We start from the raw sequence: 14,065 nt of genomic DNA, 5'->3' as shown, positions 1-14,065 counted from the left end.
GTGTATTGATGTGAAAAGGGGAATTTTTGTTTCGAGTCTCTTAAAAAAGATCTAACCATTATAAAAATAAGGCATGGAGAATAATAATTCTAATAAAAATAAATCAATAGGTGTATGAAAAATTTTAAGTGCCATTTAGGAGAAGCTAGGGCTGTGAAATGAATCTGTGGCCTGCCACATGTTTGACTACAAACCCTCTCATTCCTGATCACTGGACATGAGGGTTGCAGCTAATGGAATTTGGAATCTAACATCTGGAGAGAAATAGGTTTCCTCTTCCTGGCATATATACTCACTGATCCTGCGTTGCTCCTTCACAGGGGCTATAATGCCTGAATAGAGGTTTAGCTGAACTCGACACCCACCGATTTCAATGATAACCAAGTCAAAGCTAAATTGTTCAATTTACTGGACCAAGTTCAACTAACTCAGTCTGGATCCAGCCCAGTGTCTGCAGCTCCAGTTGATATTTTTAATTTATTCATTTTATTTATATAAACTGTCAATAACTATTTCCCCAGGGCAGCTTACAGCAGAAAATTGGAAGATAAAAGCGCAACACCCATATTGCATTATCACTTTCCGAGGCAGCCTTTTGCTGTTTCCAGTTTGGTGGTATCCTGCTAAATTAACCATAAGGCAGGCTTCAGACTTCAGTGCACAATATTTACTAAGCATCACCAGTGCCTTGTGAACAGATGCACCAGAACAGTCCCTCTATATTGTTGTTTATGCTAAGGTAAGCTATATTCTAAAATGCACCTGTCGTTCATACAAATGAAGATTCAGTTTCTTCCTGTGCAGAATTTAATTTACAATACATAATTGATTTCTTTTATGGACGATTAACTTGCCAAATGAAAGCCACAATTCTCTGGTATAACTTTTACAGCTAAGGAAATGTTACTGTCCTACTTATTTATTGGAAGCGCTATTTCAGTATTTTTTCCCCCTTGAGAAAGAAGTTGTAATAGTATAACTGAATTCAGAGGATATAAATTTATGGAATAGCAGACCAACTCATAGAATACATTGGCTCAATTTGCATATAACAATAAGGCAAATCATGGCCTAGCATGAACATCCATACCCCCACAGAAGAGGCTGTTCCATTCTTCCTGTTTTGAGCTACCCATGGTTTGGCTTAGTGTGTCATACAAACCTGGGCTCATTGTTTCTTTTGCTTCTGACAAATTAGGAGCTGCACCAGGGTTTGTTCTTGGTTTACAGCTCACAACCTCCTGTCCGGGAACATGTGCATTCATGCCAAGTTGTGGTTTGGCTGAGTGCTATGTGCGAATTAAGCAGTATGTCTTCCTGTATCCACTGTTTTTCTTGCTTAGCATGGTTCCAACTGTTAAAACTGCTGCAAGCTAGAAACAAACAGAAGTACTCTGTTTGCAAGCACCTTAATTTACTGCACACCAAATGCAAAGATTCTGCAACACAGGAAGTCAAAATTTGGAAGGTTTATCTCGGAAGAATTACGCAAGACACACAAACGTTGTGTGTTCAGAATCAGCGGATGTAAGTAACAGCAAAACAGCTACTTATTCTCCGGCAGATAGATTGTGCTAACTGTGAAAAGCACTAGAACTCATTTGATACTGGGTAGGTGACAGGAAACTGAAAAGTTTCAAACCCCTGCCACTTGCAAGACACACTATCTCCTCTTTTTGGAGTCAGTTTTCCTCACAATGTGGTCTAAAAAAATGTGATCTTATGTACAATAAGTGAAATATGGTGTTTTTTTGTAGCATCTCAGGTTCAAATAGTCACAGTAAAGGTCTGTGAGGAAAACTGACCAGAAGAGAACAGAAAACTGGACAGGTCTTTGCATTTATAAATTGCATATGCATGAGCCACCTAACAGTGAGGATTTGCAGACTATAGGGAGAAGAATCAGTCATTGATTTTTTTAAACAACTTCTTCAAATGTACAGACCAAACATCTATAACCATGATAGGTGTCTAAAGCCATAATTGGAGAGAATTTCACATACAACAAATATTTCTCAGAATGCACAACTGCTGAAATTTTATTTTTAAACATACATGCCAGTTCAAAGATAAGCTTGCCAGAAATCAGTAGGCTTAAATCCTAGTAGTGGTACTAGGTTTGAACAGCTCAAAGAACTTCCACACATCATAACTCTACATATGTTGGATTTCCAACTCTAGTCAGTCCCAGCTGATATGGCCAATGATCAAAGGGATGGGACTTGTAGCTCAACCATATCTACAAGGCCACAGGTTCTCCTTGCCTGTTGAGCTCAACCTTGGGATCTTGTAAATATGTAATCCTAATTCTACATATTCTGGTTTATTTCAGCAGTATAAATGGCAATGACATTGTGAAGATTCTACTTCAGAATCTGAAGAATTTTAATTTACACTCAAGGATGTTCATTAATTTTCATGATGATGACCATGTGAATAGCCTTGTTTCCTGAAGTGATACTTATGTAATGTGAAATCTGATTGTAGCAGTTGATCTGTGGTGAATGTTTCATGCACCAAGCCATCACCTTAGGTTGCAGTTATTCAGTGATGGTAATTCATGTATGAAACAGTGCATACGGCAGAAGATTTATTTAGATGATCTTCAGGTCCCTGTAAGTGCAACGATTCTAAACCTAAACTCAGAGAACACACCTTACCAACAGGTACGATCTTGCCATGATTTCATATAGTTAATGAAAAACACTTTACATAGTCTGCAGTAATCAAGAACCATGATTTGCATGGACATAATTTCAACTCAACTTCATAAAGAAAACATTATGCAATCTAAACAAAACATACAGGCCCTTTATCTTTCAGCTTTCAAATAGTAGGGCTGCAGGTGTGGAGCACTGGAAATGTTACAATTTTCTCAAAATTTACTTGTATATTTCTTTTTACAAAGAATTATAAAACGTATAGAAGATGCTGAAAAACCTATTGATCATTTTAAGATTTTCTTTTTCTAGGGGGCATCTTGAAAAAACATTTAAGAATAAAAACCATAGACTCTGTAAAGTACAAAAATTTACATTTCAGCACAGTTTCTGTGCCTTTTTCTGTATTGATTTCTTTATATACACATATTCTAATCTGTGCTTTAAATGACAATCTTAGTATAAACTTATAAAGTTAGTCAATGAGATAACTATGCAGAAATATTTGGGCATAGCAAGAAACAAAACTAAAAATAACTGTTTCTTTTTTAAAAAAAAACAACCCAAAAAACTATAACAGTTTCAAAGTCTACACCTCAGGGTAGGCGCTTCAGTATTTTAGTTTACTGAACTAATGCCAAATCTATACAACTAAACTTATTGATCCTTTCCCAACTTTTAACATTATATCTTTATGAATAACAAAGTAACATTCTTTCACTCATTTCAAAGAAATTCTTCATAACTTTTTTCAAGTTCTTCTTTGCCGGTTCCCAACTAGCACATTAATAATCTTCCAGTTTCTACAAAATAAATAAAAACAAGTGTTCTGTTAATTGATATTTCAGAGTAGTAGATACTTGAATCTCCTTATTCAAAGTTCTGGACCTTACGCACTGTACAGACATAATCACAAGAAAATCTCTGCAAGGAAAGATCACTTTTTTCCATGCTACTCTAATAACCACTATTTTAAAATACCTTTATCGATTAATTAATTAAAATATAATAATAATAATAATAATAATAATAATAATAATAATAATAATAACAACAACTTATACCCCGTCATCTGGCTGGGTTTCCCTAGCCACTCTGGGCGGCTTCCAACAAGAGATTAAAAATACATTAAAACATCAGTCATTAAAAACATCCCTAAACAGGGCTTCCTTCAGATGTCTTCTGAACATCAGATAGTTGTTTATCTCTTTGACATCTGATGGGAGGGCATTCCACAGGGCGGGCACCACTACCAAGAAAGCCTTCTGCCTGGTCCCCTGTAACCTCAACTTCTCACAGTGAGGGAACCACCAGAAGGCCCTCGGCGCTGGACCTCAGTGTCCGGGCAGAATGATAGGGGTGGAGACGCTCCTTCAGGTATACTGGAACAAGGCCATTTAGGGCTTTAAAGGTCAGCACCAACACTTTGAATTGTGCTCAGAAACATACTTTCAGTATTGACTTTCAGTCAAAAAAGATCTCAAGGAATTACTTTTTACCAAAGTAAAAATCAGTACCAAGTATCAGTATCTATAAAGTACGAGAGTGGACATTCATAAATGCTATCTGCTGAAAAATGCATAAGTGCAACAAGAATGAATAAAAACATCAAATCATTGTGGATGCTTTTACAATACAGAGGAAGCAGATCTGATCCTTCTCATTTCTTTACCCCCAACAGCTAAGTTTGACAAGTGAGTGGGCCTGGCAACCTGCCAATCATGTGACATCACAATGTCAGGTGACCTGTTTTCACCAATGTGTCTTGAAATCCATCCATGAGGGCAAATGTTCAGTGCTTTGCAAGCCCTGACAATCAGCTGATCATTGGGACTTTGTGTGCCTGCAAAGCCCCCTTTTGGCCCAGCTGCATCTTTACCTGCCTCACAGCTGATACCATATATGATAGGTGTGGCTTGGCAAGGTGGGTCTAATTAGCACATGTGCCAGAGTTTTCCTCTAGATGTTATAATGGAATAAAAAGGAAGTTGAACTTAGGGAAAATGAGTATGTAATACCTTAATGACATTTTGTGTCTCACATTTAGAAGTTCTTGAAAATTTCTAAATCTTTAGGAGGTACAGGAGGCATTTTGTTCCAGTCATCTTCAGGATAAGCTTCAAAGTTGGATGTATCACCATCATTTGATACCTTCGGGACTATAGGAGGCTGAATTAAAAAAGGAAAATAATAATAAATTTAAATCCCATGTCAAATGAAGTATAGCCTAGAATTTTTCACCCCCTCCCCAATTTTTTTGCTTGGCATAAGTTAGCTCATTATCACAGATTAGTTTTAGCACAATTGCTTGGCCTGATCAGTTATTTATCTATATTACAGTACATTTATATCCAACCTTTCTTTCATTATGGAACTTAAGTTCCTATCTAGGCTCTGACTTGAACCCAAATCTGCTTTGCTCCATCTTACCTGCCTTCTGGGAGTCCCATCACTAACTTCTTTTTGACTATTGTAATCGTAACTAATAGTAAGTTTGGGAAATGTTTGGTATGATGGCTCTGGGATTTCAGCATAAATAACTCAGGCATATGACCTTCACTATAATTCTAGGACAACCTTCCAAACATATTTTTTAAGCCGAAAAAGAATCAAATGAAGCAGAAGTATAATGAATTATCTCAAAGCTGCATTTCTTTTTGCACAATTCACCTTTAATTTTCTCTGTGGTACAGCATCCCAGTCTACAGACCTGAACCATCTGTGCCTCTTCACATCATCAGCTCCATTCTTTTGGGGACAAAAATCAAATTAGATGTTTATTCACTGACAGGAAATGCCAAAATATATTCCAGAAAACACTTTATGCAGACCCATATGTATTTCTGCCATCTGTATTTTGAGGGCACACTGTAGTGCACACGCTCCAGCTCACCCAATTTTTCTGGTACTCTCTTAAATACTGGATTCCCCAGCAGCTTTTCCTGTACCGAATTTGGATTCTGCTGGTCACAAACCATCCTTTTACATACCGAATGCAAGTAATATTGTGAGATTGGGTCTGATTTCTACAAAGCATATACTGAGTAAGGTTTTGATCCTTTTACTCTTAAGTAGCAGACCCACATGCAACAGTACAAGTTTTTGAAACTAATCTCAAAATTGAAATTGGTATAATGTGGGTTGTTCCTTTTTGAGGAACATATGACTGGAGTCCTATTGAATGCACAGAACTGTACACAGTATTACAAACGCAGTTATATCACAGATTGGAATAGCAGCAGTTTTATTTTAAAACTGTCTCCTAATGATCTCAGGCATGGAATTTGCCTTTCTCACAGCTGCTTTCTACATCGAATCAACATCTCCATCAAACTATCCACTATGACCCCAAGGTTTCATTCCTGGCCAAGTCACTGCCAGTTTAGGTCCCATCAGCATATATGTGAAACTAAGGTGTTTTGCATTAACGTGCGTAACTTTATGCTTATTTACACCGAATGGTATTTGCTACCTATTCACTCAAGTTTGGAGGTACCTGTTTGGAACTTTTTGCAATCCCTTTTTGTTTTAGGGATCTTGGACCAGGGCTTTCTTTCTATCTGGAACTTTCTGGAACTCAGTTCAGGCTCCTCTCAGGTAGGCACCATTACCATTACCAAGAGAACAAGGGAGGCATCCATGGTGAGTTCCGGCACCTCTTTCTAGCAAAATACCATTTCCGTGAGCACCACTGCTCACCCCTAACTCTAGAACGATACGGCTTTCCCACATTTAAGAATATATTAATAAGATCCCTCCCTCCACAAAATATATTGGAATTTGGTTTTAAGCAAAAAGAGCATTTCTGGAAACCGAAGATAAGGAAAACGTTTTATGCCAATGGTTAGGATGTGCTGAGATTTTAAAGTAGCATTTAAAGCTTACCTTCATGTTTCCGAGCCGTCTTGTTCGGTCAACCACAAGAAGTTTTTTAATAAGATCCCTGGACAAGGAGTGGGGAAAAATTAGTCAATTTTTGAAGTTGTATTTGAGTTCATGATGACAGAAAATATATAAAAAGGCATCTAATAATAGTGAAAGTAGTAGTAGTAGTAGTAGTAGTAGTAGTAGTAGTAGTAGTAATGTAATAAGGCTAACTTTTTCTCTGCAGTTATCGGCTTTCAAATGGAGAGAGATTTGTAGCTTGAGCAACAAACCTCCAATGCTTAATACTCCAGTTCAGATAACTGGGGTGCAGCTGGGGAAGGTGAGGAATAAATCCACCTTTCAACACACCTTTGACAGGGATGCAGACAGAGTAACTGAAAACTGAGTTGCCAAGAAAACATATGGGGAGGGCAGGTACATATTTCACAATTATTAAATTCTTTGCAGATCTACTCAAACCATTTAGTCAGCATTCCAGTTTGATTAAGTGACCCTTTATAAATACATATTAAGCACACAGCTGCCACCAGCTGAACTAGTATAGTTGTATCACTTTTCAGCCATGTAATATTTAGTTCCTACTTTATTAATCCTTGCAGCAGACTGGGGAGGGGCATGGTCTGGGAGAGGCATTTTCTGCAGAGAGGTCCCCATACTTGCTCGAGTGGCTTAGGAGCAAAGAAACTGCAATTGGTGAAGGTCAGGCAGACACCTTTAAGATATTCTCTGTAAAGACCTACTCCCAAGCCCACTTGGCTGAGTAGGGCTATGACCCGATTGCTTACATAAAATATAGATAAAAAGACCCTGCTCGGGTTTCAGTTCACACTGGAGGAAGAGAAGAAAAGTTTGGATTTGATATCCCACTTTATCACTACCCAAAGGAGTCTCAAAGCAGCTAACATTCTCCTTTCCCTTCCTCCCCCACAACAAACACTGTGAGGTGAGTGGGGCTGAGAGACTTCAAAGAAGTGTGACTAGCCCAAGGTCACCCAGCAGCTGCATGTGGAGGAGCGGAGACGCGAACCCGGTTCACCAGATTACGAGTCTACTGCTCTTAACCACTACACCACACTGGCTCTCCCAAAGCTTTGTCAGAAAAGCTCAGGGGTTCTATGCCTCCCTTGTCCTCAAGGGTTGTCAGTTTCCCTGGGCTGTGCCCTATATGCCAGCTCAGGGATGACAGAGCTCCCTGGAGTCTTAAAAATAGGCTCTGTCTGAGCTATAGAAGGCAAAGTAATGTCTGATTTTATGAGATTTGCTAAACTGTTGGGTGGAAATCTTCATCAAAAATGCAAATTGCTATATGAAAACCAGAACTAATGCTACTAATTAGGCTTGGCTCTAATTAAAGTTAAATATTTAAAACTCTGAGCAAGCTTTCTGAATTCACATTAGAGCCCCCTAGAATTTAATTAATGTCAAGTATATAAATTAGAGCGTTCTCTCCTCAGAATCCATACAGTGCGCACTGTACAAATAAATAGTGGCTGCATGTGACAAGCTGTACTTTGAATGACACTTTAAAGTAATGCTAAGGTAGAACCTAAACAGAATAAACCAGTGACTAAGGTGAATGCACTTACTTTACATATAAATCCAGATGCCTGGGGAAATCTATTTTACCAGCAAGAATCTTCTGATATATTCCAAAAGGGTTGTCATCAAAGAATGGAGGAAACCTAATCAAAAGGAAGAAGACACACAAAACCACACAGGTATAAGTTTAAAAATCTTTAAAAGTATATTGCAAAAGCCGTAGCCTATTTTAAATGCCATCTGCTTCCCAATATTAGACCTGAAATTATTTATGCATACAGCTGTACTGTACTCACTGAAGTCAAGAAAAGTGACTTCTTAAACACACACACACACACACACAGAGAGAGAGAGAGAGAGAGAGAGAGAGAGAGAGAGAGAGAGAGACTACTTCTGCTGCCCCTTGGCCTAGTGTAAACCAAAGAATACACTTTCTAGAAACATACAAAAAGCATAGAGAATGACAGTAGGCTTATGCCATGCAATGAGTGACAAAATTATGAATGGGTTTTTTAAAAACACTTTGGGTTGCCTTGCAGCCTTCACTTTTGCCCTCTGAAGCACCCTGCGTCACAGTGAAGTCAATCCTCTTGTTAACAGGCTGGGTTGTTTTTTTTGTTTTTGTTTTTTTGCCTTGGTGTATGCATTCCTTACAATTGAGGTACAGGGCATCTGTTAAAGAAATAGGTCTGATTTATTAAGTGCTAGCTTGTGATGAATAGGAGTCTGATCATAAAGCTTGCTATGCTAGCAAGACCTGGGGTGGCATGTTTTAAATACTGGCGAAGCAGCATATCTGTGCCATGAGGATATTACTTTAGTTAATAAACTTAGTGCAAATATTTAGCACTGAAGTATAAAGGAGCTCTAACAAAACACCCAAGACCTCTTCAGAAACATGTTTTTAAGCCTTAGATCCTCATGTGTCTTGTAAATTTTGTCCATCTTGGGAATAATTCCTCCTGCTGTTCCAATTTAAGAAATCAACTTCATGGGTATTTTGGAATGGTTGATGTTATGTAGTAATAGATAAGTTAAAAATGGAAAGTGTTTGTTTTATTGTTGGAGAAGTTGACTCCAGTCTAATGGCTAACACTATTTTAAGACCAGCTATTGGGGGTGGGGGGGGAAGAGAACCTTTTCTTTCCAAATCAGTTAGGTGGAATTGGAAAGCATCTTTCAACTAATTCCTCATGGTTAAAAAGAGTTTGGAGTATGCCTCTTCAAACAGCAATTCCCACCCCTCTGCATGTTCTGATGCATTGTTGGGAGCGGGAGGAGAGATTTCTTCTGCTTAAAGGAAGAAAAGGTCAGAAATTGCATTGACCATACCTAAGCCCTTAAGATTGCCTAAAGTAGCTCTGTGAACCATTTCCAAGTTATCAGACAATATATTTAGTGAATGTGCATGAAGCGAATATGCTAATTCAATAATTTTGCCAGTGTCCTTTAATCTCAGCCATTCTTCCTAAATGAAGATAGTGCAATACAATTACTTAATAACCAGAATAAATTGTGTTGAAATATAACTAACCCTTAGTCTGGGACTGGACTTAACTGCCTTTACCTTTACCTTTTTATTCTTCAGATAGAATGGAAAGGCTCAACTGAATGCTTGTAAAGCTAATTCTGTCTTTTTGCTTATATAATCACAGCCATTTGTATCTTTGCTCCATTCTAAAAGCTTTGAATGGATCTTACAATTACATAAAATTAAACATTAAAAACGAAAAACCCAAAATAAAGCCTAGCTGGTGACTTGGAACCAAAGTGTCCTAATCCTTATTTCGGGAGCCACAAGGATCGTTGTTGCGTATTTTTTTTTTTTTTTAAAAAAAGCTTTTCTCGGAAGGAACACCGTTGAAGTAAGGTGAAGAAGAAGAGCTGGTTTGGCAAGCAGGCAAAAATGGAGTAGCCAGCAAAAAGCATAATTTATAGGAGCACATTTGTAAGGAATTGTTTTATATAGTCGTACCCCGGAAGTTGAATGCCTTGCGACTAGAACATTTTGGCTTCCAAACGCCGCAAACGCAGAAGTGAGTGTTCCGGTTTGAGAACGTTATTTGGAACCTGAACATCCGACGCAGCTTCCGATTGGCTGCAGGAGCTGCACCTTGGTTTACGAACATTTTGGAAGTCGAATGGACTTCCAGAACGGATTCTGTTCAACTTCCAAGGTACGACTGTATATGCACAGACAAAAGTCATCCATGTCAACATTGTAATTTGGTTACTTCCACTATAGGCTAGCTGCATTTTCATGGGAAACACAACGACAGATTAAAAGTGTGTGTGTCATCTCCAATTAGAGAGAATATAGTTCCATAGTTCCTCTCCTCCCTTACTACCTTATTATGAGTACTGCTAATACAACATCACAACGAGTTAGAGGCAAGAGAATGTACAATATTGTATAGTTCTTAGGTCAATATAACTGTGTGCATTTTTTTCCAGAAATGCATAATGTGACAATGAGTAGAGCTAGATTGTTATACCTTTTAAGAAAAACAACACCACTGTGAAACAAGCCATCAAATTTAGGGCTCCCCTATAAAACAGCGAAAGAAAATGATACAAATGGATAGCTTGGTTGCTTAGAGTATAGTGCTGATAATGCCAAGGCTTCATTCCCCATATGGGACAGCTGCATATTCCTTCATCGCAGGGGGTTGGACTAGATGATCCCCAGGGTCCCTTCCAACTCTAGGATTCTATGGTATGGAATGTTACAAAGTGCTCATGTCTTCACTTCCATATATGAACTCAAGCAGAGGGGTGTGGAACCTCAGGCCTGAGGGCCAAATATGCCCCACTAGGCACATTGCCACTTCTTTCCCCAGGACAACAGGCAGGGCCGTCTTACCCATAGGCGCTGGGGTGCAAGGCACCCAGGCACTGGACTCTCAGGGGTGACAGGCCGAGAGATTTGGAGTCCAGGGATTGGGAAGAGCCGACAGCCACTGCTGAGCGGAGCAGAGCCCGTTGGAGCATCACAGCCCTTCTGCTGCGGGCAAGTGAGGCACTGAGGCAACTGTCTGGCTCCACCCTCCTGTGCCCCTGGGAGTGGCAGGCCGTCGAGAGGTCCGCCCAGCACACGCTGCTCACACGAGGCGCCCGGCTTCACTCAGTCACCGCTGCTGCTTCCTTGGGCTCGACTGTTGTTGCGCTGGGCTCTGTTTGCCCACCCACCTCAGGCGCCTGGCCCCAGCCTTGCTCTGCTGCCGCCACCTCAGGATCCTCTGTTGCTGCTGAGGCGGGGCGTTCCCCCCTAAAAAAAGGGCAGGTCGATCTTTGTAACCCGGCAACGCATATGCTTAAGAGGGCCCTTACAAGAGGTCTCTCTTGTCTGCCCTTCAAAAATGCCCAAGCTAAACCCCTCAATGGCTCATCTTTGTACTCTGAGTGGGTGAGTTTTTGCCTGGCTGAAATGTATCCTTGAACTCTTAATGCCTTTTGCTTGTGCGGGTGGAGGAGGATGTTGGTGTCTGTAGAAACCAGGCTACTGTACAAAGGGGGAAAATGTACACCTGTTGCTCCTCCATCCACTATTGCCTCTGGCCTCACTCATCACCGGAATGTGGTCCTCAAAAGGCTGCCCAGAAGGAAATGTGGCCTCTGGCCCAAAAAAGGCTCCTAACTCTGCTCTAGTACTTGCCTACAGGTCATAATACCATTAGTGTATCTTCCAGTTCAGGGATAATGCATGCGAAAGGTTGCTGTCACGTATTGAAACATTCTGATCCAACTGAGAGAGCTAACAAATTAAATAAATATTGAAGTTCTCCAGATTTTAATAAGTCCCTCTGGCCTGCCCTTCCCTTTAAGTGATGTTTTCCTTTGTCACATAAGTTTGGTATCAAGCAAGCACAGCTGGAGTTTAGGAATTGGTTTTTTTTAGAGTGCTGTCTGCTGACTGCAGTATTGGGACCTGTGAGCCAAAGCAGAAGTGGAATTTTCTTTATTAATGGAAGATTCCACCAAGCAAGCTTTTCAGATTCTTTAAACATAATTCAGAGTAAGATACAGCTCAGATCAGCTTTAAAAGCCTATGGTATAATATTCCTTTGATGTGCATTTAATCAGGCAACACCATGTGGGTGTGTTAAAAATACTACTTAGGAAATTGCTTCTATTTTTTTTTTATGTCTGTGCCTCTTTAGCTGATTTGTATAACAGATTCACAGTAATGTTTCTGCAGGAAGTACTTTGATACTAGCAGACCACATGTTGGTTTGACTTGTTTTTATCTTTTTATAGAAGGTTCTTCTATAAGAAAGACAAAGCTAGTAAAAAAAGAAAAAATAAAGTAAAAGATTGCAGGCCTATTTCAGTCTTATGTGCACAGGATCTCTTTTTCAGACTGTTTGTGAAAAGCATACAATTCTGACAAACCTAATAAATCCATACTATTCAGTGGCATTATTTTTAATATTTAAGACAAAACAGATTATTGCACTGATTCCTGGGAATTGTTTGTAACTGATTGAGTAGATTACCGCCTTAAGTTTGACCATCTTTTTAGCTGGTTTGCTTGTAGAAAACAACATCGCTTGAACTGTAGGAATTAAAATTGGTGTGCACATTCAGGACACAGATCTACGTTTGAAGTGCCTTACCAGTTACCTCTAAGAGATCATAAGAGTTGGAGGAAAAACGCATGGATAAATTATCTGGTATGCATACCATTTCTGCAGAGTTATACTAATCCAACATTAAGCAAAGATACTTTACACAATTCTTTTATAATTGCATCTCCATCTTTTTTAAATGCAAAGGGATAGATTGTTAGCTGAACTGAAATAATGAGAATATAGTTCAGCTAGCTTGGATCCAACCCTATTGACTTCGCTGGGATAAATCTGATCCGAATGCCAGCTTAACAAATTTATCTTTTACTAGTGTAGGAAATTTCTAAGAAAGCCTTTCTGCAGCCAAGCTAGTTAAATCATCTGTGTATTATTCTGAAAATGCTGCCATCTAGTGGATTCAAATATTCATGGATTTATGGGATACTGAATTATAATATTCTCTGTCGTAACACGCGCACAGGTGTGCACATGCAGCCAAAAACAAAAAACAAAAAAACAACAAGGTTGATTAAACAGGTACCAGCAAGATGTCCAACGAACTCAAACAGCAGGCTTCTACATGAGCCCTAATCTAGCACAGAAACATAAGATTATCAGATGTATTTTCTCATACTGAAATACTGAATGCAAATATGGAATTTGTTCTCTTTTCCCAAAATAGATTCTCTTTGCAAATAGCATACCTGATGAGTTAAAACCTCTTAAAATAAATGCCAGAATGTCTTTAAAAGATGTATTGATTTTTTTTAAATTAAAAATGTGATCTATTTCAATTAAAACTTGTTAGCAAGGCATGAAACCTACCACCCAATGACACAAGTTGATCTAAGTGTTGAACATGGGATTCTTTTGAATTCCAAGTTAATATATGTGCCCCGAATCATCATCCAACTGAAATATTCTTGCATTTGTCTATGGGTGGCTACGACATGGCTACAGGATATATCTAAAACAGGGATGGGGAACTGTCCAGATCAGAACTTTCCAAACTGTGTGTCACAACATGTTAGTGTGTCAGCTGCAGTGTGTAGATGTGTCAAATGAATCCTCCCCGCACTCCCCTGGCTGGAAAGGGGTTAGTTTAACCTCTGGTTTGCTGGCAAAACTGAATTACTGTGTCGTGGAATGATGCGCGTCCAAAAAGTATGTCACCAACATGAAGTTTGGAAAGCTCTGGTCTAGATGTTATTTGACTCCAGCTCCTATCAACCCCAACCAGGATGGCTGATGATCAGGGATGATGGAACTGCAATGTAACAACATCTGCAAAGCCACAGGTCCCCTACCCCTGCCACAAACAATTCAGCCATATGAGAGCACTAATTACATGGTTCTATCGTATGAAACTGGCACCTTGCCAGGAAGGGGCCACTACCTATTGCATGGGAA

The 14,065-nt window shown here is 39.3% G+C and overlaps 1 protein-coding gene across 1 annotated transcript in view; it reads right to left on the bottom strand.

Moving 5' to 3' along the window:
- Positions 1-2,018: 2,018 nt before the first annotated feature.
- Positions 2,019-14,065, bottom strand: part of PRKX (protein kinase X-linked) — a 58,414-nt gene continuing 46,367 nt past the window's right edge. The window contains exons 5-9 of the mRNA XM_033147454.1: positions 8,135-8,230; positions 6,546-6,603; positions 5,331-5,408; positions 4,679-4,829; positions 2,019-3,463 (exon numbers count right to left, since the gene is read on the bottom strand). Coding sequence (XP_033003345.1) covers positions 4,704-4,829; positions 5,331-5,408; positions 6,546-6,603; positions 8,135-8,230 — 358 coding nt within the window. The 3' untranslated portion in view covers positions 2,019-3,463; positions 4,679-4,703. The remainder of the gene's footprint in view (positions 3,464-4,678; positions 4,830-5,330; positions 5,409-6,545; positions 6,604-8,134; positions 8,231-14,065) is intronic.

This window comes from Lacerta agilis, chromosome 4 (assembly GCF_009819535.1).
Source record: "Lacerta agilis isolate rLacAgi1 chromosome 4, rLacAgi1.pri, whole genome shotgun sequence".
Lineage (NCBI taxonomy): Eukaryota > Metazoa > Chordata > Lepidosauria > Squamata > Lacertidae > Lacerta > Lacerta agilis.
The sequence above is the reverse complement of the archived record's forward strand: the minus strand, read 5'-3'. Positions and strand labels throughout refer to the sequence as shown.